Below are 26431 nucleotides of genomic sequence, written 5' to 3' on the forward strand. Positions count from 1 at the left end.
AGCTTTGTTGTCACTTGCCTTTCACAGCTCCTTTATCTTTTTTCTGATAAAAAATATGTATGAGTAGCAGGAAAGAGGTATTTGGGTTCGGGGACAGAGGAGAACAGGCAGAGGTTGTGACACATCTGTTAATTGATACTTCACCTGGAATTGTTCCTGACATTTTTCTGAAGAAAACATTTTTCACATCATCTTACCATTTCCCTTCTTATTCAAATACTGTTACTTGATTTATTGCTTGCAACAAAATTAGTTTTATATCTAGTATTGACTTTGAAACATACATTATTTCCTTTAATACTCTGAGACATTAATGAGGTCTTTCTTGACGTGCTATATTCACATTTTTTTAAGGTACTATTCATTTCAGAACCATAATATACGTGCACTTTTATCAGTCAAGAACATCCCTTTGTTCTTGTAGAAGTGTGAATACTCTTTCCATAGATTGGAATTAGTGTCACTTTATAAAGACAGTTTTGACACTCCCTCTTTATAAGTAACTGAGCAAGGTATCTTTCATACATTAAGATATTTAAAGTGTATTATTTTTCCATAGTTTTTTTCTGGTAATTTTGATTGCACTGCAAATTGTACAGAAAGTAGAGTTATTTAAAGTAAACTCCGACCATACTATCCTCTATCAAGAATAATTGGAGACAGTGCCGTAATTCTATAAATCTATCTGATCATTTCACCTCAGTTTGCTCAAGTTACATGTGTTACTCATCCATGCATATACCAAAGCACCCTTAAACAAAATTCCAGTTCGACCAGTACATCTAACAGACCATCATTCCTTGCTGTGACTATTATGTACGCGTGTGGTCTTCTCTGATGGTATTTGTATACAATTCTCCAGTGATCAGTTGGTAAATGTTCAGAATTGTGGCTTCAGGTCATAAAAGTATAGTATTCTCCAGTGTTATGGGCAGAAGGAAAAATATGACACTGTGGTTTCACTGACCAAACTGAAACTGTTTGGGACATGCATGATAGGTTTTTTTATACTTATTAGTACCTTTTTATACTTATTAGCTGTGGTTTTTACGGTACAGAGTTAACTTTTTATGTGTCGGCTTTATTGGTTACCTGGTTGTTTCTTTTTTCTTTATACTTTAGGAAAAACATAGGTGCTTTTCCACAAAGAGACCAAGATACTGATTTTCAAGTTTAAATGGTTGTATTCTGGGTGGGGAAAAGAAATGGACATCAGAAATTCAAGAAGATGTTTGCAGCTGGCTTTTGTTGTAACTTTGTTTTTCTACATGTCAGAAAGAATGGACAACTAGAATACTTTTTTTTTTAATCTTTTTAACTCTCATTGCAAACCTGCGAGCTAATTTTGACAGCATTACAGATGTATAGATTGGTTTTCTCCAGCTATAAATTTCCTCTGCTATAAGGAAAGATAATTTTTGTGATTATGGCATCAAACTGTGACATAACGTAGCTGTTTGTAGCTTTTTTGGTTACCTCCAGCAAGTTACTTCATTCTCTTATGCTTCAGTCTTCTACCTGTAAAATATAATATTATTATAGTAGGCTTTTCTTTGTTATGCCTGGTATATTAATTAATGTATTCCTGTATCACTTTCCTACTTCACAGAAGTGCTGAAAGCATTAATATTCCTGAAGCATGTCAAGGAGAAGCCTATTCCTGTAATATGCTTTGCTTTCAAACTTCAGTTAGAATAATAATGATAAACAACATTGGTTAGGCTTTGGGCCTACTGTACAGAAATAAAATTTTTACATGTTCAGACTTAAACTAGGGAAGGAAAAATTGATGTCTTTTATGTCCCTCCTCTATACTCATGGAGGAAAAGAAATATAAAAATAATGTTTCACATTCACTGAAATGGGTTGTATCTCCTTGTTGGCATGTGTTTCATACAGGAATCCAAGAATGGCTTTTTTGCCTGCTATTATCCTCTGCCTCTTGTCTCAATATGATGTAGTCTTTTTATTCTCTCTGTGTATTTCCTTTGGTGAGGCGAACAGAAGCTTGAAATGGACAGTTATGAAATGTCTTGCCCATAGGAAAAGCTTATTATTAATTGTTTGAGAAATGACCAGGAGCATGACAGTTTATATTTCCCTGCTATTATATCCCCTAATAACTGTGGATGTTCTTATTACATTTCTAAATGACTGTTCTCAGAGGTGGCTTGAACAGAAGGTATTTCATTTGATCAGGTTCAGATTGATTGTCTCAATGTTTCATTGAGTATCTCCTTGTTCTTGCACTGTAAGAAGTGGTAGATAGGAATCCCCAGTTTCTTTTCTTTATAGTGTGTTGTATTATACATTCCCTGGTCTGTCTCCTTTGTCTTGATTTATTTGATTTCATTATACAAAGAACTGCCCAAGCTCATTTTGGACAGATGTTCCTAGAACCCCTTGGACCTAAACACGGCATGCAGGCAATACTTCACTTATTTAAGAAAATAAGGTGTTTTCACTTATTTAAGAAAATAGGATACTTTCTAACACTGCATATACTTATTATTGTTTTCTTGCCTCGACTTTCTTTTCATTGAATAGTTTTTTTCAACTCAATGAGAGTCATGTTTGACTCTCTTCCTTTTTTTTTTTTTTTTGGCTCTACATCTGAGAAACCAAGTGCAATTAATGGAGAAAACATCCCTGCATTTCTGATAGTTTTAACAGCTGCAGGCAGTTCAATATTTTGACTCGGTTTTTTAATGCTCTCAGTGTTTTCAGCAATATCATAGTAGAGATATTGGAGATAAAGAGGGAAGACCAGCAGCCCCAATATATGTATTCTATCCTACTTTCTGTTCTTATTACAAAAAAATATTAAAATGTTTAAGTGGCTGCACTGGATATCTAACACAGTTCTTCTAAAAACTGACAAGTGTGAATTGAAAAGCAAAGTCCTATTAATACAGAGTTGGAGAGTGTCACTGTGCCATTACATATTAAGTCTGGAATGCTCTGGGCCTTGCATAAATCCAAGCAATAAAATAAATGCCACTGAGAATTTTACAACATGTTCAGTCAATTAAAATATATCTATTTGACTTTTATTTTCTTTGCAGACCACAGATGACATCCTCGTGGCCTCGGCTGAATGTCCTAGCGATGATGAGGACATCGATCCCTGTGAGCCGAGCTCAGGTGGGTTAGGTTAGTCAACTTTTTTATTACTTTCTTTTATTTCATATTTGCATGCTTCAGTCCCCCAGAGTCCCATCTAGTGGGACAGTCCTTTCTTACATAGCAGGGAGAAGTTGAATTGGGGCCTTTCTACACATGGCAGTGTCAGCAGAGAGGGAGAGTTTGGTATATGTTTTTCAAAGACAATGGATGGGAGCACATTGATAATCATGATCTGAGCAAGGTTATAGCTTGACTGAGGACCTGAGGCTGGACTGCAAAGGGCATTCTAGGGCCCCTGCAACTGTGTTGTCATGATAAAGAAGGGACAGCTTCATTTAGGAGAAGGATGTTGCAATTGTTTGTGCCTTAAGCATTTCCCCCAAATAAGATAAAAGTGCTGTATTTCAAATGTTGTATTATGTCAGGAGAGTTCACTTTGAATTACTCTTTATGGTATGAAATACTGTATAGATAGTAAAAACTTCAAGACATAGAATACAACAGTCTCAAATTTCGAGTTGTTTTATGGCTTTTTTCTGAGCCAAGACTACTCAGAGTGTATGTTTCGCTTCGGTTCAAAATTCTGACATTCTAGTATTTTCCATGGAACAGAAAACTGCGTAGTGATTTGGCCATGTCTTTCCTACTCCCACTGAATAATGAAGATTTGGTACTAATTTTTCTCTGTGATATGATTTTGCACTTACCTTTATATTCAATTAAATACTACATACTTCTCTAAAAATCTGAATGTTTATCACAGATAAATGCAAAACTTCATGATAGCAATCTGAAGAATTACGTTACTCTATAACCTTTTAAAAACCCAGAATTACTCCTACTTTCTTTGTTGGCTTGGGTTAGCTTTTACCTTCTCTGAGTGAACAGCTTGTGGTACCATATATATCTCAGGTTTTTTTATTCACTTGAATTCTGTGCTATTTGGTAGCACGCCTACTGTCAGTTGCTTTAGGTAATTTGGTAATGTTCAGTACTTGCTATAATACTTAATAGTAAAAGAATTAAGATCAATTTGTTGTGCAGTAACATATTTAGTTCAAGTAGAAATCAATTAAATTTGATACCAGTATATTAATGCAAACCACAACTGAGAGCCGTCTTAGTACAACAGGAGATCTGTCTGTGGATCTGGGGCAGGAGATAAGTATACCTAGCCTTAAGACAAATAAAATTTTGCTTCACATGCAGATGCATGGTTCCTTTTCCAAGTCACATAGCCTAATATCCACGTGCAAAAAGTATTTATTTAAATTTAAGTAAAGGCAGAGACATTTATGACTTGTCTCAGTGTTTGATGGACATGCAGGGTGGCATTTGAGCTCTTCCAAGAACCTAGTTATTTATAGATTATATGAGAATACTTTGGGGTTGATTTCTTTTGCTTTCCAGTCAAAGTATTTCGGAGTGGTTTCCAAAATGCCACAAGATGGAATGACCATTCTTAAAACTGAGCAGCGATAGGTACACCCACCTTACACATTTCTATATCTCTCAGGAAGACATTTCACTTGCAGAAGTCCCAGACATCATGATCACGATATTTAGGAATTGTGATAAGAATTTCGTTTTTGAAAGTTTGAAAATTAATTTCCAGGATATTTTTTTTTCTGCTCTTTCCTTCTCATTTTCAAATTCTTGAGTTTAACAAGATGAGTCAATGCAGTAGTTCATATGGCTCTGAGCTCATTCATGCCAATTGCTTCCTTGCTGTAGTTAACTCGGGCAGTGCTATTCAACAGATAAAGTGACATTTATCTACTGGAAATGTAGATAATTTTAATACATTTTTTAAATTTTATAAGGTAATTGTAAAACAATACATTAGTTACCTAGCACTAAACAATTGCCCAAACCCTCTGAGAATGCAGCTGTTGTATTAGAGATGTATTTGTATTGTCTTAGCCTTCCAGCTTGCTGAAAGCCAAAGAAATTTCAGATTAATTCTTCTCTGAGGTTGTTTTGAACTTCAGATATGGAGCTGCAATGTTTGGTAGTCCTGGAACCACACACAGACATTTAGCTGGTGGGTGCAGGAATGGGAGGGGTGAAACCTTTCTGACAGGTAATCACTTCTGTCCAAACTATAGTCCAGAGGGGGGAATGTGAATGCTAGTCTTCCTGCAAAACATTGCCATTAGCTTTACACCCTGGTGCCTAGCTTTCCTGGTTTAGCTTATCATTCAACATCCAGCTACACTTCTCATTTTTGTTTATTTCAGAATGGTTTTACTCTTTCATTTATTGGATCCCAACTGCTACTCATTTTAAAAAAAGTATTGATTGGCACAGGAAATATGTTCTCCATAATCCCAATTGTTTGGATCATTTTATCGTCATTCTTCACATCAAAATGTCACTTGTCTTCCCACTCTCAACTCTTGAAAGTTATTAATTTGCCTCCCTCTTCACCAGCCTTGTCCTTTTCTCATATTTGAAACATGAACCAAAAGGGTTACTGAAGTCATAGCTTCTAGCATAGTCTCTCTGTAAGCTGTTTTAGTCTTAGTCACTTGGTTTTATGAATAAGCTTTCTTCATGAAGAGTCTGGAAGGTACTGTTCCATCTCAAGAATACTGCAGTCTCCATGTAGATTTGAGCTCCTCCTAACAATAGGCTGGACCTTAAGGGAGAGAAGCATAATATTGTTGGCAGTGACAGAATAACGATTTTTTTTTCTTTTCAGTTGGGATAGAAGATATAAAAAGATATGTCACTCCATTTAAATTCTTCCCATGGTTCAGTTCAGCTTTTTCCCCTTAACCCTTTTCACAAACCAGAGTTGCTTCTCCACAGCGACTCTTCAACATCCTCCTTAATGCTGCTGAAGCTTATGTTTCCTAACAGATGCTTCTAGGAGGCTGAATATATGATGATTAGGACAATTTTACTATTACGTTTTCACTTTGGAGGCCGTCGTCTGAGATCCCATTAGATTTCCTCTCTTGCTGCCTGATGGACAGTCAGCAAACGGATCCACCCCAGCACAAGAGATGATGCTCTCAGAGCTCTCTGGTCAATGTTTTTCTAGCAAGAATAGATTTAAGGGATGGCCAGAGTCCATTCAGTTTTGTGACAGAGCCAAATTGTACGTTTCCGTGATGATTGCCCATAATATACCTATTTCTAACCAAAGTTCTCAGCTCAAAATGAGAGCCTATTCAACAAACAGTTTGAATATGGTAAACCTATATATCATAGAAAATACTGATTATCTAGATTTTACTGATTAGCAAGACTTATGCTTAAAATAGGGCTTCTTTTCTAGGATAATTATGTTGCAGTTTGTAGTGGCTAACAAGTCTCGGTCTGCCACCACCAGCTTCGCTTTCTGTGCACCTGTCTTCTAAATAATAAATGGAAAGATGCAATTTGCAACAAATTTCATGTGGGACATAAAAATGTAGACCAGATTAGGAGCTGCTAAGCAGCAATCCCATCAACTTGTCTGGAACATAAAGTCACAAAAAATTATAATTGCAGATTTCATTGTGGTATACAAACTGCTAAATGTGCCATAATTGGATGAAGTCATAACAAATTTATTAGCATGCGAAACTTAGTCAACATATTTTGTTTGTGTTATGTTTTGTATAGTAAGGCAACACGTATTGCTTTTACAGTCTCTCCACATTCCCCTCTCCTACTCTAAATACTAATAACAACACAAAGAGTAATGATGATTATGATGATAATGGTAAAAATAAATAATAGTTTATGTTTCCTCAGCTTCATGTCATAGAGGAAATGATAAAGCTTTTTCATTTTGTAGACAAGTTATGAAAAATGTTAGTGGAAACCCATCCCCCAAAAAAGGACCTGGGATGATTTGCTGATTTTGCACGAAGAGTTATAAACCTCTGGGCGGACAAATTGTCATTCTGCACATCAGGACTGCTGTTCCAGCCTTTCCTGAGCTCTGTACAGAGCTTGGGTTTCTGCTGAGTTTCAGTGAGCATTTGCGTTACACAGCTTATTTGTTCCAGTTACGGTGCGCCGGTATTTTATTTGTTAGCTATTATCCAGCTACTTCTGTAGCTGTTGAAATGTTCCAAAATGCAGAGAGGTCCAAACTGGGTCAGATGAAGTGAAATCATTGAGTTTAATGGCAGGGAAATCTAGACCAGGGAAAGAGTCTTACAGTTTTTAGCATACGCACAAACAGTTCTTTTCCTGCAAATTACAGTTAAATCATTCTTAAACTCGGGACTCAACAGAGGTTTAAGTTAGAAATTAGGTTGAAAACCTCTCCTGATGGCACCAGCAGAAATTGGATGGTTAGGCCTTTTGGCAGTCTTAAAGCCAGATTATACGGTATTCGCTGGTCTTGGAAGTTTTAGCAGAAGAAAACCTCCAAAGTGAAAAAAAGGGTCTTGTAGAAACAAGCTTTTTTCAGGTCCAAACAGGTGTCTTTCTACCAACAGAGGTTCACATGTTGCAAGGCAAGAAGATACGTCATCATCTCTTGGTCAGCATTTGTCTGGCAGCTCTTCAGTTCCACTTCCCAGGACAGCATTTGATTCGTGTCATGTCCTGTACTTGTTCTGTAGGTAAATAGGATAAGACTAGTCAGGACAGAGTTCAGTGATATATACCTACTGGTAGCATTAGTTACCTGTCTTAGCCCTGATTCTTGATTCTGAGGGAGAAATGGGATCGGTTATTTTCCTGCATTATTAAGTAAGGACCAAGAATAGGGTAGATGCTTATGGACTGATCTTTGAGCATGTTTTCCTACATCTTGGTCAGGCTTATTGCACTGCAGAAAACAGCTGGTGACGGTCAGAAATCTCCAAAGCATCAGTACAGCCAAGAGAGATCAAACAAGCCATTACCTAAGATGACTCTCACAGTTCAGTCACTGCTTTGGGGAAGGCTTCGTCCTGTGAGCAGAACAGGATGGGGCTTTGCATGCAAACTGCTTCCTGCGTATGTATGTGCCCTGCTGTGTGAGAACATGCATTGGATAGATAGAGATGGCTAGAAACCATACGTTCTGAAATGCTTTGTGATGGTTTAGGTTTGGTCCCAGCATTGATACCTATTTTTCTAATGGGCAGAGCTGTGAAATATGGACTGCGAATGATTTATGCTAGTTATTAGAAGTTTTGCTCTTCGTTTTCTGTCACAAATTATTGCACTGTATTCCAGATGCATCTGGCAGCAAGATAACATTGCAGTAGGAGGTGAAGTGACTCCTATAATTTATACATCACTGCCAGTGCCCTGTTTAATGCACTTCATGGAATTCATTGTGCAAGGAGCTGAAACAAAGAAAAATAAAATTACAGTTAGTTCATAGGGCTACTGTGTTCATTATGGCTTGAGACATAAAGGGACTATTTGTGCCTCAGTCCAATTATCCTGTAGTTCTATATGCGTTTCCAGTATTAGAAAGATTGCTGGGTTGTTCTGAATCAGCCTTTTAAAATGCTTAGGTGAAGTACATATAGGCATGTCTGTATGAGCTACTACAGGGTGAAAATTATGCTTTATTTACAAACTTTGTAAATTTTAGCACTTACTGTGTCTATACATAAGGGAACTGAGGGGCTTCAGATATAGATTCATCTTCCTATAATTGAAGTTAAAATGGTTGTTAAGGTTAAGTTTTTTATAAATCATAAAGCCCCCCAAGGCAACAGAAAGCAATTGTTGCATTTTTCCAAATTATTTTATTGTGAACTGAACCACTTCTTTGTCAATAGACTGAGCTGTTAGTGTCTGTCACTGTGAATTACAAATATGGCATTTCTCATTTGAATTTTATCAAAAAGAACTTGTTCTGAAATTATCTAAGAAAATGAGATTAAAAATGATGATTGATCCATCGTACCAACACTGATCTCTACTCTTTGCCAGCCACACCATTGAAACATGGGAATGCTGAGTAGAATTGTAGCTTTCCACACAATCCTAAGGATTTTCATACATTCCCAGTGTCAGGAGCAGCTGAAAACAATAGCATGTGCTGAAAGGGTTTTCTTTCACTCTTACAAATAATTTTTCAATAGTTTAGAAAATTCTGACTCCTCAAATACATTCTGTGTAATTTTGGTGGTAGTGGTGGTGTTCACACTCCTATCCATCCTTTCTTTGTGTAACCTCAACTGGTACAGGGGATTTGTGACCAACATGAAATTTTTTTAAAGTTTATTTTTTAAGCACACTTTAATACAATATGCAGCTATTGTTAGTTAAACATGCCTTTTAAATGCGAACAATTAAGTAAGTACTCCTTGCCGAACATATGTAATTCAAAGAGAGGTTTAATACATAGCCTAGAGATGACAGCAGAGGCTAATGCTTTCTAGCATGTTTTAATTGCAGTTACAGTGATATGAACATATCAGAAGGCAGCATATGGATGGAAACTGGGAAGCTGGCTCTTTTCCTGAACATAATGGTTTTCTGTCAATGCAATACCAGCAGCTCACTATGTTCTAAGAAATATCGACATCAGGTTGCTATAAATCATACAAAGCTCTCTGTTAACTTGCACAACACCTTCGCCACTGGTGCGTAAATGATGAGCGGTTCTCCTTGTGGGTGAACTTTGAGGGTGCATTCATATTCCACTCACTGTCTTGCTGAAGTTGGACGTTCTCAATTCTATAATGTGTGTAAGATTGGCAAACATTTGTGATGTAAATACTGGGATTATTATTTGTATGGCAGTACCTAAAGCTCTACTTCATGCTTCAAACGTGTGCAGACAACATGAAAAGACAGTTCTTGTTCAGAAAAATTCATTAAGTGACAATTATTAGTACTGCTTTTACATGTTCAGTGGTTTAGAGTTAGACATCTCCACAGCACAGACAAAACCAGATGGTAATGTTTGTAGTAGTGTGAAGAAATTTACTCATTTTATAAACAATAATTCAAGAAGAATGGGCACATTACTTAGTACTCCTGAAGGAGTGGCCCATGAAAAAAGGCTCTGTTATTTTTCTTTCTTTTAAAGATGTAAAAAACTGTTTGTGATTCAGTTCTGAAGGTATTTTCAGGCAAAGCTGAAGGACATGATCCTGCTATGATACTGAGACTGGGATGTGAATGCAGAGAAGCAAACCAGGCACTCCACATCACTCATTCACAAACACATGTGGGCGATATGTGTCATACCCACTGACTTTGGTGGAACTCCCTAGATTTTTCAGTGCTTGTCTGGATCACAGACAATAAAATGTCCATGAATATCATGTCCAGGTGTAGAAGTGATACATTAGTCAGTAAGAGGCAAGTGTACACTCCATGCATGAGATAATGTGAGTGAGAGGATGCAAACGGAGAGCAGATTAGAGCTAAGGGTTGAAGTTCTGTGGGCAGCTTTGGAGGAGAGCAGAAGTCTCCTCTCATTCAGCACACACCAAAGTGGAGGAATATAGTCTTGTTTCATTGTTGAGGCTATTTGCAGAAAGTCACTTGTCTCACAGTCCATTTAATATTCATTCTCTCTTGTTTTCCGTCTCCTTCCTCACAAGTACATGCATATGCTTTTGAGGGCTTACCTTCCTGACTTTCCCTAGCAAAATTTGCAAGAAACACTGTTGCTGACATATAAGCAGATGCTTAACCTGTTCTTTTTTGCTACTCCCAGATAAAAAAGCTTCCTTAGCATTAACTGGAGACTGACATATGTCCAGAATGACTCAAAAAAACCCCCTATATCTAACAAAGTAGAAAATTACTGAATAAGGTATTACGTAGACCATAAATAATTAATTGACTGCTAATGCAGGGGCTTTGTCAGACAAAAAAAAAAAAAAAGAAATTGGATCCATGATTGTGCTCTTAAACAAAGCAGTCTTGATTTTCAAGACTTGTATTCAAGATTTTCAGTAACGCAACTAATTAAGCCCCAGTTTCTGTGCATGTATCCCTAACATGTGAAAATAGGTTCTAGGCAGTTCTAAATCTTTTGTGATTCTTAGTTGTTAGCCACAGAAATAAAGATGTGTGTGCTTTGACAGCCTTCACTATGAGATGTTTCCACCATTTTCAAAAAACGTGTAGATCTTTTTAATCTGGAATCAAAGAATCACTTAACTGAAGAACAGGGTGTAAAATACCCAAAATATACACATGTATATATATGTTTTTGAACTATCATGAAGGGTTTTTTAATATATATTTCTATAGATAAACTATATTGTTCATTTATATGCTAATAATCTTTCTTTCTTTCTTTTTTAAAATACCAAGTCAGATCTTACCCGTTACATGGCCCATGCTGATCATACCAGTAGAAGTTTTCTGAACTCCGGCAGGGAACAATCTCTATTTTGTCTTCTAAAGTATGGTCTTTCCAGTTTGGGATAGAAGCACAATACACAAGTAAAGTGTAACAAAACCAGCACTGACCTGTCCTAATCTGCATCCTGAGAAAGGAATTTGGTTTACAGGTTATTTTGTAAACATTAGATTTTCTGAAACCAATTAGACAAAGCCAAATAAAGATTATGTGGACTCAAAAGGTTTTCCATGGGTAGATTTCACACACTGACATTGGTTGGAAAATGAGGAAAATTAGTAAATTAGTAATTGCAAAACTGAGGTTTTCAGAAACAGTCAAGTAATTTGCCAACTTGAGTGAGACTTTTGTTTGATTAAATAAGTAATTTTGGAAAGGCAGAGGATTTGCTTGCACAAGCGTGAAGTAAATAGCTCACTGAATCTGGAAACGGTTCCATTAATTTTCATGGCGGTCTGCTTAAAAATCCTAAATTAAAGTGTATAATCCTAAAAATTGGTCCTTTGAATCAAGCTTACGCTTAGGATCAAGACTGCACATAGATTGTTGAAATAAATAAATGAGTTGTTCTAGTTTGTTTGAAATTAGACGATGTGCTACTGGTGCCTTGGTTAATGCAAGGCCATTGTGTTCCTTGAGCTACGCTTCATTCCGGTTTGATTTGCTACATCTAGTGCATATATTTTCTTGCATACTGTATTGTGGAAGCTAGCAATACTGAAACTATTTCTTGTCACTTTGTAATGCATATGCATTGAATTTCCTCTTTTTTTGTGGAAAAAAACCCCTTTTTCTCAGGATTATTTATCATCCTTGTTTTTATGGACCAGGTAGCAGAAGAAAGACAATATTTTGCAAAGGTATGAAAAGGTTTATAGCCAAAATACTGGCCTGAATTAACATTGTAATGCTCAACCTCTATGCTAAGGTTTTCTCAGAGAAAATTTGAACAATATGATGTTAAATCAGGTCCTTAAAATTCTATAGGAAATTCGCTTTACCTCGCTACTATTTGGAGGAAGGACCAGACAGAAAGACAGGAATCTGAGGCAGCCACCCCTAGCAAACAGGGAAAATACAGTTTTGCTAAGGAAGTGGGAAGCTGGCTGCACTGCGTGCAGGACACAGGGCAGAGGCCAGTGCTTTGCCTCTCTGAATTAAATGACACAGGGCACTGTCTATTCCAGTGCTCTTTTGCAGCTCAGTTTTTCTGCATTTAAACAGGGGAATTACAGGTATGCAAGCAAACCATTGTGCTTCTAGCTAACCATTTGCAATACCTGATAAATTCCATTAATATGGTGTTACAAAGTAGTTGGCATATGCCAGCTGCAGCTTATCAACTAATAAGCATGTTAACAGACTGCTGGCACTGAACAGGGTTGCTTACCTCGCTGACAGGCAAAGGAGATAAGGGCAAACGGTAAACATTTGCTGGTGTTTTCTAGTGATCAGTACAGCATGAATTTTCATTATTTCTTGCATACCTGGTAGGAGGACCGTTGCTGCTAATTTTCAGCCACTTGCTAACACCTAATTGAAACCTCTGTGGAAACATTGGGGTTTTTTAGTGTGTGACTAGTCGTTTGACAGCCTTCAAAGTGGCAGGTGAATGCTGACAAGTTTGAGAACTAGGTATTCTCTATGGATATTGTTCATAAATGGAAGCAGAAAAAATTCAAGGCAAAAGTAACCTATAATGAGGATGCATGTACCTGAAATAGTCTAACCTTAGGCTATGTCCTTCTAACTGTATAAAGACCTGAATGAAACCTTGTTCTGCTGTGTTGACATGCTATTCTGGCCCATATGTTTCAAAACCAGCACTTCTCCTGAAGTTAAGAGCTAAGGTCTAGATTTGGGACTTTGACAGTTTAAATGTAAACTGGCTTAAACAGTAGATTCTGATCGAGATACAGCACACGTTGTGAATATACCCTTTAAAAAGTTACAGTAAAGGGATAAATAAAAGGAAAGATGAAAACGGCAAGAACATCAGAATCATATTCCAAAATAAGACAAAGCTTTACAGGTATCTCAAACTTTTTTCCTTGTGCTAACATCAGAGACACCAGAATTGTTTTATAGACTATGATGCGAGAAGCAAAGAAAAAAAAGGCAGTCTTATTCATTTTAATAATTTTATCATGAAAAAAAGAACACTGATTACATCAAGTGTAATTTATATCAGTCTTGAAGTCCATTTATCTTTCTCTTCCCCCACCCCGGAGAAGCATATAAGGTCTTGGCAGTAATACGATTCAGGCTGAACAAGTGTAGCTATACCTGCAAGTTGTATCCAAGCCGTTGTTTAGCGGGTGTAGTTTGGTATTTGTAGCGGTCGCATTTTCAGTGTGTGTGCATGTATATTCTGGATGTCTTGAAGCCTGGCCCCTTCTTTTCCCAGGCATATTATCAACTTTGTCAGTAATGGATCTGACTTGATGATAGTATTTAGAGCAAATTGAATGCAGTGTGCTTTCAGCTCCAACATTCAAGCCATGTATATAACGTTTGTGGCACAGACATTTATATGTTCATGTAGTAGCTGCTTAGTGAAGGAAGACAGTCAGGGAATCACCCACAGTTGCAAAGATGGGTGGGTGTCTGCACCTCCAGCTCATTTCATGAGTAAGAATCACTCCTTGCTCTGCAGGACAAGCCATCAGATTACTCACTCTTTACAACTACATGTTGGTGTTCTCTTGCAGAAAACTGGTTCCTAGATTAGGTGGTTTGGGGTTTTTTTTGCTTTGTTAAAATGAGGTTATAATGATAAAAATAACAAACAATGAAACCTTGGTCCTGCGAAGCTCAGTAGCAAAGATTTCAGTATGTTCTGTGGGGCCCAAATGTCACCGTTGCTAACACTGGAAGTTTTTGGTACAACGAAGCCAATCTTACAGTTAGCTGCCACCAAAAATTTATGTTTTCAGTGTCCCTGTCCTTTTCTTGTCATAACACTGGTGTTCACTTGAGTCTTCAGGGAGCTAGAGCTTCAGGGAACTAACAGCAAAAGATACTGGTTTAGCTGTCTGAACTGGTTCCCCACAATTACAGCAGCTTAGTTCTAGCTTGAAAACATGCTATCAGTAATATAATATTTGTGATTTGTCTTCCCTATGTTACCTTATTTGCAAAAGCATTTAAATTTTTTCCCATTTAGGAATATTTCAATTTAAATTTTAGACTACCCACTGACTCTGCTGATCAGTCAAAATTTCTGAAGCAAAGTAACAAATTTCCAAAGATTTTCCAGAAAACACACAAAACCAAGACAGATTACTTAATGTGGAAAAGAAAGAAGCGCAAGCGCAAAGGTGAATGTGGGGACAGGTAGGACTGACAGCTGAACTGGTAAAAAGAGAAAGGATCCATATTCGGAGGGAAGGAGTACTAAAAGAGGAGCAGTACAAATGAAAATGTTAAAATATACTAATAAAAAGGGTAAGAGCGCAGGGATGAAGACTGCTAAAAATATTAAGTGGTATATTGGTTTACATTTTCCATTTTGTCTAAAACTAAATTTAGTTTTGTGGAAAATGTTTTCCAAAAGCTTCTTATTAAACTGTGTGAAATATTCCCCTCAGCTCTGCAGAGCATATTAACTTATAAAACCCATTGATTTGGTATGCTCTATCAATTGGCGCTGTGCTACCAACTAACCTATCTCCCTTTAGACTTATGTTGACATTTAAAAAAGATTGAGACAATAACCTTTCCACCTCTCAACCACGGTAAAAAAAACTTTACTTGCAAAACCTGCAGTCCTAAGGAGTTGTTAGGATTTGTAAATGATTTGAAGTTAATATATGGCAAATCATTGCACTTGGAAATAAGCACTCTATTCTGTGCAGAGACAATGTTTAGCTTCTTAGCAAAACAACCTTTTTAGCAATGGATGGTGTTTCACTGCTAGATTATTTCCATGACTAGCTGAGTTAGTTAATGTCACTTTAAAGGTATTTTAACACATTATATCTTTCCTTCCTGAGAACCTTCGAAATTTCAATTTATAGGGAGAACCTGGGTTTGAGTAGAACAGATACCTTAAGAATTTTCTCTTAAACACATTTGAAAGTAGGTTATTGTCTTGCTCCCTCAAACTCAGTGTCTGACAGATTTCTTAGAACAAATGCAGTGATGTGAGTTCAAGATGGCAAATGTAGCTACTCTCCTCATAAGCACCACACCTCTCCACCACATCACAGTGTGGTGTGTGTGCAGCCCTCTGATCCCGGTCTCTGTAAATCATGACCCCATTATGATCACGGAGCGTGAATGTGTGTTCGGCAATGCAGCTAGTTTTGTGGTAACTCTCACATGGATATAGACTGTTCCAAGTCTGATGAAAGTGTGTCACTGAGCTATAGCAGCCACCTCATACTCATTCCCTCCCATGGCAGCTCAGTCATTGATGGACATCCCCTGGGGAGCCAGTTCTTGCCTCCCCTCAAGAGCAACTTGAGGCTGGGTAGGAAGGGAACAGGCTGAGATACCTCTGTATTCAGACCAGGGTGGGTTTGAGGTTAGTCTTCTGCACAACTTTACGGCAGATCCTCATCCTGGTTTTGCAACTGGGGTGCATCTATCTCACCGGTTCAGCAGAGGAAGCACTGAGGTTTGTTTTTCATATGTATTCATTGTAATGAGATGTTGAAATTGCAGTGAGCTCAGAAACCAGTTCACCAGAATCCAACAATGCTACAGAAAGTCGACCACAAACAGGTCTACAATGATAGCACACAGAGTGAAAATTAATATGTGTCCTGTAAATAACTGCCTTTATGCCTCATTGCAAATGCAGTACTTAAACATTCTTGTCTTGTGAGTAATTTCATATTCACAGTTTGTGGGAACGCATAAATGTAAAGAAAACAGGTTTGGGGTCCTTTTGTTGGGTTTTTTGTTTTGTTTTTAAGTCTGCTAATTTCAATTCACAAACACCACGGGAGCCTGCAATTCCAATTTTCTTTTCACAGTATTAATGAAAACTGGGCACTGAAAATAGTCAGATTTTTCCCTCTAAATTTTAAACCACTTAGAAATACAGTCAAGAATAATAACTTTCTAATCCATTATTACACAATGTAAAACTGTGCTCAATTGCTATTATTTCATGGAAAGTTTTTCATAAGTGGTAGAAGAGGCTTGTAAAAATCGGTCTCTTCTAAGCTGGTCTTTGAGGCAATCCAAAAAGGCTGGTTTTATGCTGTTCAGAGGAAGAGTTGTGCATCAGAGGAGTTGTTTTAAGAAGGGATCATTGCACCACAAGATGACTTTTATTTCCTTTCACTGTTATGGCATGGTCTGAGCATGATCACAGTCTTTATGATTTTCTCTTGTTCCTAACCAAACCATCCTCAACTTACTATAGATTGTTTCTGGATTTTTTTGAGATTACTTTTTATTCTTAAAAATGAGGGTCATTTTTATGACGTTTAATCTTAACATTCACCTATAAGGTATTTCGCTTCTCATTCAAACTTTATCCGGGATGAAGTTAGTATATTTTTGATGCTGCAGACACTAAGAGACTACACTGAGTAGCAGACAAGATTTACCAATAGACGTACCTCTGCAGCTGTACCAGGAGCCAATGACTCTGCCTGGTTCAGCTACCAAGGTGCTGGGAAGAAAACTGCATCATGTGTTTCTCAGAGCTGTGAAGCAAGGACCAAGGTTTCTGTAACCTTATAATCTTCACTTGCTCTCCATTGAGATCATCTGTTGTCCCTTGCAATAGTTGCTATCTTGCGGGGAAAAAAAATCCAGGTAAATTCCGCTTGGGTACTCCGGTCTTAGTGAAATAAGGGTCCTACTTAAATAGAAGGCAGCTGTTTTAGGGATGTTATGGATGGGGATTTCTTCATTTACATAGATTTCAGAAGTGTAGGCTGGCCTTTCCCCAGTGGCCTTTTCCTCCTTGTCTCAGAATAGGACACTTGCTTTAGCACGTGCTCCATTAGCCTTTCCTGCCTAAAATGCTCCCAGACAAACCCATGTGCTTTGTAAAACTTTCCTCTTATTTCCTCCTCCTTCATTTGTCTTGAGAGGCCCTGCTAGGTTAAAAGCATATTTTAATGTAAATGGAAGAAAAAATAGCAAGAAGTCATTTCCCTTGCTGAACTGCTCCTTTTACTGAAGTCCAAACAAATGTAACAACAGATGCTTTGAAAATGTTATAAGTTTAAATAACATTAATGTAGTGGTTGAATATTCCTCAGACAGATGGGATAAATGAGATAATTGCGAAAACATTCTTAAAAATAAAAGGATGCCATCAAGTGAAAGGCAGGAGCTTAGGTAACATTGAAAAATATTCCTTACATGTTTTTTTTAGGTTGCAATGTTAAAAGAATGTTTTCCTCTGAGCAAGCTGCTAAGTGTCATTTAGTAGACATTAATTGTAAAGTTAGTTGATGGCATTTGGCCCAAACGTCTGTAATTTAAAGAGAAAGAGCAGCTGTTAGTGTATCAGGTATTGACAGAGTTTATTCAGTTGCTTCTATTATTTCTCAGACAGAAATTAATTTCCTGAAATTGCATACAGTAAGGTAAGACTTTGTCTCGTTTTCATTTGCTATGGAAATACTCAGGAGCCTTTATTCTGCAACAGTGCATTGTCTCATGTAAAACAATAAATGACACCTTATGTGTAAAAGAATTTCCATTTTCTGCAATAGGTACAATGAAGAAACAGGATCTAAACAGTCACTGACTACTTTGGGACAGACCACATTTCTTAGTAGGGTGACGTCTACTCTGAAATGAGAAAAAGTCTTCGAGCCTTCTGAAGCGAAACTTCAAGATATCTTGTGTAGTCATAGAAAATACCAATTGTACCAACTTGTAACAACTTTGAGAGGGGGCGAAAAAAAAAAAGTTAAAATACTATTTGACACAAATGACAGTTTTCTTGAGTCTTACCGTGGTGCCTCTGTTCTTTCAGCCAATTAAAATGTCACCTTCTTTAAGCCTATGTGGGATAACTCCCAGAAAGTGGTGTTTCAACAGTAGGAACACAAATCACCAATAAATAAATGATGAGTAATACCAAGGTAGGGAGGGAACTTAGTTCTTTTGAGGGTTTTTGGCTTTTTTGTGGTGTTTTATTATTCATAGGTCAATTGTAGATGTCTGTAGCTGGTGGCTGCTTTTAATTCTGGTTGTCCAAACTTGTTGCAGTTTTTGACCAGTGTTGATAGTTTGAGTGGCTTTACCTTTAATGTACCCTTAAAATCTTTAAGCATCCTTAAAATCATCATCTTCCTATTACGTCTTTACAGTGCAAAAAAAGTGACTGTGGGGCATAGTGTGCCTTCATGCACCTTGAGCAAGATGCTTCTCTAGTACACTTCAATAAAATGCTAGTTGTAGGCAAGGTCTGTTAGAGCTAACATAATGAATATATTGTAAAACTAGTGTTTAATAATACTCTTAGTTAACATTTATATTTTACTGACTGCATTTTTAGCCATGCATAATGATTTAAAATGTGGTTTCTATAAGCCAGCCTGGATGCTTAATGAGAGTGTTCTGCGCTGCTTGGTGGGAAACCCTGGTTCACTCACTGCTCTTTTCTTGCTCCTGGGCTCAGCCAAGGCTGGCAGTGCTGAGAGTACACGGCCTCTCAGAAGTTTGGAAATGCTGGTATAATCAGAGGAATATTGCATAGACCCAGGTCACTTCATTTTTGTCTATGACGCTTACTAAGTTACAGAAGAAGATCCATCTCAGCTATTGCCACTTAAAGCGATTCTATACAAAGATCTGCCTCTTCTCCTGCAAAATGCAATAAAGAAAGATCAGAGGACATGCATAAGCATTGTGTGTCCTGTGAGCATTTAACCTAGAAATTCCTCCTGGAATCAGGCTTTCATTCCACATGGCTGTGCAAGGGGACAAAATGTGCCAGACAATATAATAGTTCCTACCAAGAAGATTTTACAGTCTTCAGACATAGGTCAGTTCAGTTCGTACCGTAACTGAAAAGACTAGAGTCTGGCCTGAGAGGTGGGTTCTTAGAAGGCTGAGCCCTTGCTTTGTGCAATTGGAAATTTTTTTTCTGGGCATAAAGCATTGCTTGAGGGAATGTCTGGTAATGGTGTCAATGACAGAAAGAGGGAATGGGAGAAGTTGAGTGAAAAAGTGTTCTGAAGTGTAGCCCCGTTCAAGGAGGACTCTCTGAATTAGAAAAGAGAAGGTAGGGTTGGATAGCTCTCTAAAAGTAATAAAAGTAAATACAATTGATTTGGAAAAAAATGTTAGAAGGAGAGGAGAAGTTGAGATGCTTGCTGAGGGAAGTCTAAAGGAGAGCTGAGGATACCTTATTTGTAGCCAGCTTACTGGCTGCTATCATTTATTACTGGGGGAATTTTGATTTTTTTCCCCATTCTGTTTGGTAGTCTGGCTTATCATCACTGTCTTCTCAATTAGTACTATAGGTCACTTGTTCTTTACAGAGGAGAGAAAGAAAGAGGGAGGGAGTGGAAGAGGGAAATCCTTTCCTCACAGATGTTCATGTTCTGGCATTTAAATTGTGGCATGCCTGTTACTTCAGATTATTTAGGTACTCTTTGCTTAATAACAGCATTTGCAGAAATTATAATTTTGAAAGCTAAAATGAGATTTTCTTGCTGTCCTTTTCCTTGTTTAAAAGCCTGTTTACTTATGCTGACAGACATGAAAATGGAATGGGCTGCAAACCTAAAAGTTTTTGGACCGGTAGAGTACATTGATAGGCAGTCCTGACCTAGTGAGGGCAATTAGAAAGATGCATGTTTGTAGCAGGTAGATATGAGTAATTCCTCAATGTGCAAACTCAGTAATAACCTCTCCCTTATTTCATTATCTACCTACAGCAAATCCTACCAGGGCAGGAGGAGGAAGGGAGTACCCTGGCTCGTCCGAGGTGATTCGTGAATCCAGCAGCACAACAGGCATGGTAGTTGGGATCGTGGCAGCAGCGGCGCTGTGTATCCTCATTCTCCTGTATGCTATGTACAAGTACAGGAATCGAGACGAAGGATCGTATCATGTAGATGAGAGTCGAAACTACATCAGTAACTCAGCACAATCCAATGGGGCTGTGATCAAGGAAAAACAGCCCAACAGCGCTAAAAGTTCCAACAAAAACAAGAAAAATAAGGATAAGGAGTACTATGTCTGATCTCAACATCTAAAAGAACGCTTGTATAGAAATAGTCTTCATTTTATCTGAGACATAATACAAACTTATTTACTTTACTTTTTATGAAGCACATTCAAAAACAAACAAACAAAAAAGACAGGGAATGCAATCAGAAAGGAAAGACTGTTTTTAAAAACAAGCATTTCATGCTCTTGTTTTTCAGAAACAGGAGCTGATAAATTCCCTAACATCCACAGTGTTTTCATTTACTCTGCCTGTCTTTATGTTGCTGGAACATTTCTGAAAGACAATGATGACACCACGCATTCATAAAGCAAGGAGTATTACTACAACATCAAGGCACAATATGAAACAAAACAAATTAAAAAAACAAAACAGGAAAAAAAAAGAAAAAAGAAGCTACCTATGATTCTGGATTTAGCCAAAGTGCTAGCGCTTTCTTGAGAAGTAAGTTAGTCTTATTGTCAGAGAAGACTGTCATTATATATGGTGACTCAACAAGCAAACATAAAGAGTTTGCCGTCTGGTGCAGTGAAGCAGTGATTGGAAACTTGCATTTGAAACAAAGTGCTGGCTTTTCTGAAGACTTACGTAGAAATACTTTCAAAAAGCCCCTTTCTGGTTGTGAGGAAAATAGTACGGAGGCCTTATTTTCAAAAACAAAAACAAAAATCTGGAATATAAGGCACATTTCCACAAAAAAAAAAAAAAAGAAAAAAACAAACAAGAGGGCATAGATGCAATCATTGGGAAATTTTCATGCACGCTTAATATGTTATTACATATGTTTATATAAAAACACATCTATATGTGCTTTCTGGACTGTGATAAGTGATGTTTTATAGCCTGTTGTATAGAAAATGCAAACTATATCTGCTCTTCAGCCATTTTTGGTAAACTCAATGTTATAAGTGTTGCTAGGTATAGAGAGTTTTATGACATCTGGAGCAACAGACATACTTCAGTTTTTTTGCAGCCATTATAAATTGTCCCAGACTTCTTCCCCTTTTTTTTTTTTTTTTTTTAATTTACAGTGTAGTGGTTATACTAAGGGGGATGTGTATGAATGTATATAAGAGTCAGCTAATTTTTTTCTTACCTGTACAGCCTCTATTCTGTTGCAATTAAGTTTTAGTAGTTTGTATGAAAGAAGTGGACTAGAAAGCAAAACTATATCTCTACTGTAATTTGTCTTCTCCCTCCTATCCCCATCTCTTGCTCCTGATATGCATCAATGAAGTTGATCAGAATGGCCAATTTTCCTAGAAATACACATTCATTAATTAGCTAAATATATAGTGACTTAAACTGGCCTTTGGCTTCCAGTCAAAGCTTCACTATTGGAGAGCATGGTTTGCCTTGCAGAAACCTTGTTCTTAAGAAATTATGGGAATGATGAGTTTCTTGAAAATCTTAGGAAGTATCATATAGTGTTTATCTGGCATTCAGTTACATGAACGACAGCTTACTGCGGCATTGGGTGGTAAAAGATCTTAAAAGACCCATTTTAATTATCCAGGCTGATTCTACTGTAGAATTTACCCCTTTCTCCAAAAAGGAAATAATCTTGAGGTGCACGATAGTATTTTTCAATGGTGGGCATTTTGACATATGAAAAAGTATTTTTAGCTAAGTTGATTGTGTAGTATTGCAAGACATCATAACCAGAAAAATATAAGTTCATCATGTTTTAAAGTAACACATAGCTTTTTCTGCATATATAAAACATTAATGCATTTTAGTTAAACATATTAAATATAATGCTGTAATTTACATGTTAAGGTTTTTTTCTAGTATTATTTCATTAGGTTCACAGCAATAAATCATAGCGTAACCTTTTATTTACATGGAAGTTCAAAGGGAATACATTAGACAGAAAGGGGGTAGTTCAATAGAAATCAACCAAATCATTGGAAGGCCTCCTGGGAGGGATATAGATGTTCACACTTTACAGACATGAAGGAGGAATTTAAAATTAGCTTTAAACAGCAGGCACAAAACGTTTTGTTGTGTGTTATTCACTGTAGCTGATGAAAAAGGCTGGAAACTGGTACAGCTATCTATCTGGGAGTCAGAGCACTTTAAAAATACATGTAGCTGACATGAAAACACCTCTCTTGAAGGTTGCCAACCACGTCGAGGTGTGTCATGTCGCATTTGTAAAACGATTTTTAATTTTCATTAACCTTTACACAAAAATGAGAACAGGTTCACAAAATCAATCTGATGTTCATTTCTTAGATTGCTCACCTGTGGCATTCATAATTTCTCCCACCTTCACAAGACAGCTGTACTCAGGGAACAGCAGGGTCAGGTATACTGGAGGTCACTGCTGGAAGCAAGAGACTTCAGCTGGAGGGGGGAAAGAAGAAGTTGAAAGCCAGGTGGTGTTCAGATTTCAGTGCTTGAAGATACAGAGAAGAACAAGAATAATCTGATGACAGGAGACTGGACATGACAAAATATGGTTTGGGTGAGATGAAATGGTCTTTTCTGCTTGGTATTGACTGCATTAATGAAATAGCATGGTCAGGTCAATTTCCAGGCAGTTTGGTAGATTAATCTTTAACTAAATCCATACATCAAGGAAAAAAGGTCTGCTACTACTATAATAAGCAAACACAATTTTAACACTCTGAAGGTTCTCCTTTTTCCTCTTTAATTTCATAATTTAACAAAAAACAAATATGGATGTATCAGAAGTGCCAGCAAGTGGATTTAAAATTCCTTTTGTTTAAAAACAGCAGCAACAACAAACAAACAGACATAAACCAACTACCTAACATAAAATTGGATCCTTTCTCTATAATAACCTAATTTGTTTGACTGAGATGGCTTCATTTCTATGACTGTATTGTGTTGCCTTTTTTAACAAAACACTAAATAACGTGTGAAACTTTCAACCCTAAGACATCGAAGAGAGGCCCAATGCCCCTAACCTTATAGTGCTTTCTGTGATAGATATTTACGATTTTTTTATTTGTTGCAAGGCCAATTTATTCATTATATTGGAAATGCTAAGCAAGTGGAATTTACTGTTTTGTTAATAAAAATGTTTCTTAATACAAATGATGGCTTGTTTCTTCTCTGGCTCTTATATCTGGAGTACCTGTTCATCTTAAAGTGGTAAAAAAAACAAAAATGGTAAATTGGTATGAAGTTACAGACATTCATGTCAGGAAAAAGTGACCTCAGAGCTCTTTGTACACATAAGTGAAAACCTTCTACAAGTCTGGTGTTCAACTGGCCCAGTTAGAAAAATATGAATTACATTAATGCATTGTTTGATTTTGCATAGCATTACTTCCTTTGAAATTTTCTAGCTTTTATTTTTTAAAAAAATCAAGAAATTAAAGCTTGATGTTCCCCTTCCCCTATAAATGAAAAAAGAATTCCTTTCTTTTTCTGCCACTTTTTTTCTGGTGGAAAGAAGATGGCAGAAGGTGAGGTAATGGGATGAAAATTTAAAACTGAAAGTATTTTCTCTTGTCTAGAAGTTGGTTTAAAAAATAATGGAAAAATGAAAGTATTTCAAGTCCTTAAAAACATTCCTAGATAATAATTACAAAATTTCAACCGGAGCTAATCCATTACATAAGTACTTTGCTATTTAGCATGACATTTAAATTCATGGGTAACTTCAAGCAAACATCTAATCCTATTGATTTAAGCAAGTGTCTAAAGTTGCCTAAATGTATTGCTGAATGGGGATGGCGTTAAGCTTTTGGATCTAAACTCTAAATAGAATTTAAGTATGTATCTTCTTTAATCACATCAGTAGCTTCTTTGACTTCAATGGGATTTACTCATCTGCTTAATTAGGTACAGACTGAAGTGTTTTAGATAGTTTAAGTTTAGGAATATCTGGAGAAAACAGCCCCTATCTTCCATTGGTATAAACCAGTTTATAGTTAAACTTACATTCTAAACTGCTTTATACTGGGATTAGTACTTTTGTGTGTGTGTGTGTTTTTAAATAAATACTGAATACTGATTATTCCATTTAGGAAAATGCTTTATACACATTTAAAGGAGCTATAACAATAGTGATTTTTGTTCTACTACAGAAAACCCCACATTTAATTACACACTTTTTAATTCTACACTGTATTTGTTCATTTTTTGCTTACATCTATACTGTGCTCTCCCTTTCACCAGAATCCTAAATGGCCTCTCAGTACCTGCATCATCCATCATCAGCTAACCACTTTAAGTGGTGGCCTCCGTAATCAATCATCACCGTGGCCAAGTAGCTAAACAACCTTCACAAGATGAAGAAAAAGAAAAAATTAAACAACCCCCACAAACACAATTTAGAATAGGGGAAATAGAGCACACGTGTAGGCTGTAAATGACAACTGTCTTAATTCCTCCAATATGACTTTTTTAGAGTTCAACAAAGCAGTTTTAAATGGGGTATCTAGGTATGATTTCCATACTGATTACATAAATTTGCTTCTAAATTCAGTATATTCCTGTTTAGAGGTGCTTGGAAGCATTTTGCTGGGGTAAGCCAGATTGTCAGTACAATTTTATTTGAAATGAAGGCTATTTACTTTATTTTAAAGGTCCCACTTTGTTAGAGTCTGTATTTCAGTGTTAAAATGTTTCTGGCTCTCATGGGAGTGGGGAGAAAGATAAATCCATACAGTATTTAAATCAACTTATGAATTGATGAATGCTTGGGGATGATAAAATTGCTTGCCTGCCAGCCTCTGATTTGTCTGGATGGTCTACTCCACCTTTGATTGGTCACTGCTCTCCATGAAACCAGAAGCATCCCCCACAGGTTAAGCTTTGAGCTAGAAATTCCAGAAAAGAAAAAAAGAATCACCAATACAGGTCTGCTCGGTTTTGTGAGATGCAGGGCCAGAACTCACCCAGTCCTTTACCTGCTTACTTTGGAGGTTTCTTCCCACTCAAGGTCTTTGACAGACTTCAGCCATCAACTCTGACTTCTGGAAAATAAAGGATGGCCCCTCACTTTTCTCAGTTACTTACTACCATACAAATATCTTCATTTGTTGTTCAGAACAAGCAGATTTCCATATGACAGTGCTCCTCCAGTGGGGCTGAATTGTGATAGACTTTGGGGTTTTTTAAAGAAAAAACATGGTGACATAAGGGGTAGAGGTGTTTCAAAGAGCATGGGATTCTCAATGAGTAAACTGCCTTTAAGGACAGTAATTTCATGCAGGCAAACACTTGAGAGCTTTGAAAATCCTGGCCAGTAATTTTCAACAACATCCTTTCAGTAAACAATAAAGTCATTAGCTTGTTTGTCAGCGAGCACAGGAACCGACAGCATGGGTATCAAAACGTGAACATGTCGATCTGCTTGCAGCAAATAACACAAGAAAATGGAATTTGGGCAGCCAAAAATAACCAGTGGTGTGTTGGCTGGAGTGTCCTGTGAGCGAGTCCAATTACAAGCCAACAAGCATTTATCAGATGATAAATAACAAAATACTTCTATTAGTCATAGTTTGGGATGCAGCAGGCTGACAAAACACAGGCATGGCCTGTGCGGCTGCATTGGCATTCTCAGGCTGGGGGGCCTGGTTGCTGTTAAGGCACGCTCCAGTCGGGGGGACTGGGCAGGTTTTACACAAACAGCTGCTGCGTGCTAGCTGATCAGCTGTTTCCACACAAACCTTCCTTTTCCCTTTGAAATTAAAATACATTTTCTGGGAAAAGTGCAGCAGATTGCTTCGTGAGACAAATTAAGTGGCTCTCAAAACATGTCACAGCAGAGCCATATGAAACAAAAAGCAGACTCTCTGTCTCAGAGCCAGCTACGTGGCTGCAGGTCTGGGGGAGGAACCTCCGTCCTGCTCAGGAGAGCCCTGGCCTTCGACATGGCGGCTGAACACGGT

The 26431-nt window shown here is 37.3% G+C and overlaps 1 protein-coding gene across 37 annotated transcripts in view; it reads left to right on the forward strand.

The window, feature by feature from the left end:
• The window catches only part of NRXN1 (neurexin 1), a 736627-nt gene extending 713003 nt beyond the window's left edge, over positions 1-23624 (forward strand). For 25 of the 37 annotated variants that reach the window (XM_074817633.1, XM_074817632.1, XM_074817647.1 and 22 more), the window contains 2 exons: positions 3066-3153; positions 20266-23624. In XM_074817633.1, the coding sequence (XP_074673734.1) occupies positions 3066-3153; positions 20266-20573 (396 nt within the window). In that variant the 3' untranslated portion in view covers positions 20574-23624. The remainder of the gene's footprint in view (positions 1-3065; positions 3154-20265) is intronic. The other 12 variants (XM_074817635.1, XM_074817648.1, XM_074817641.1 and 9 more) reach the window with 1 other exon arrangement.
• The last annotated feature ends 2807 nt before the right edge of the window (positions 23625-26431 follow it).

This window comes from Strix aluco, chromosome 3, assembly GCF_031877795.1.
Source record: "Strix aluco isolate bStrAlu1 chromosome 3, bStrAlu1.hap1, whole genome shotgun sequence".
Taxonomy (NCBI): domain Eukaryota; kingdom Metazoa; phylum Chordata; class Aves; order Strigiformes; family Strigidae; genus Strix; species Strix aluco.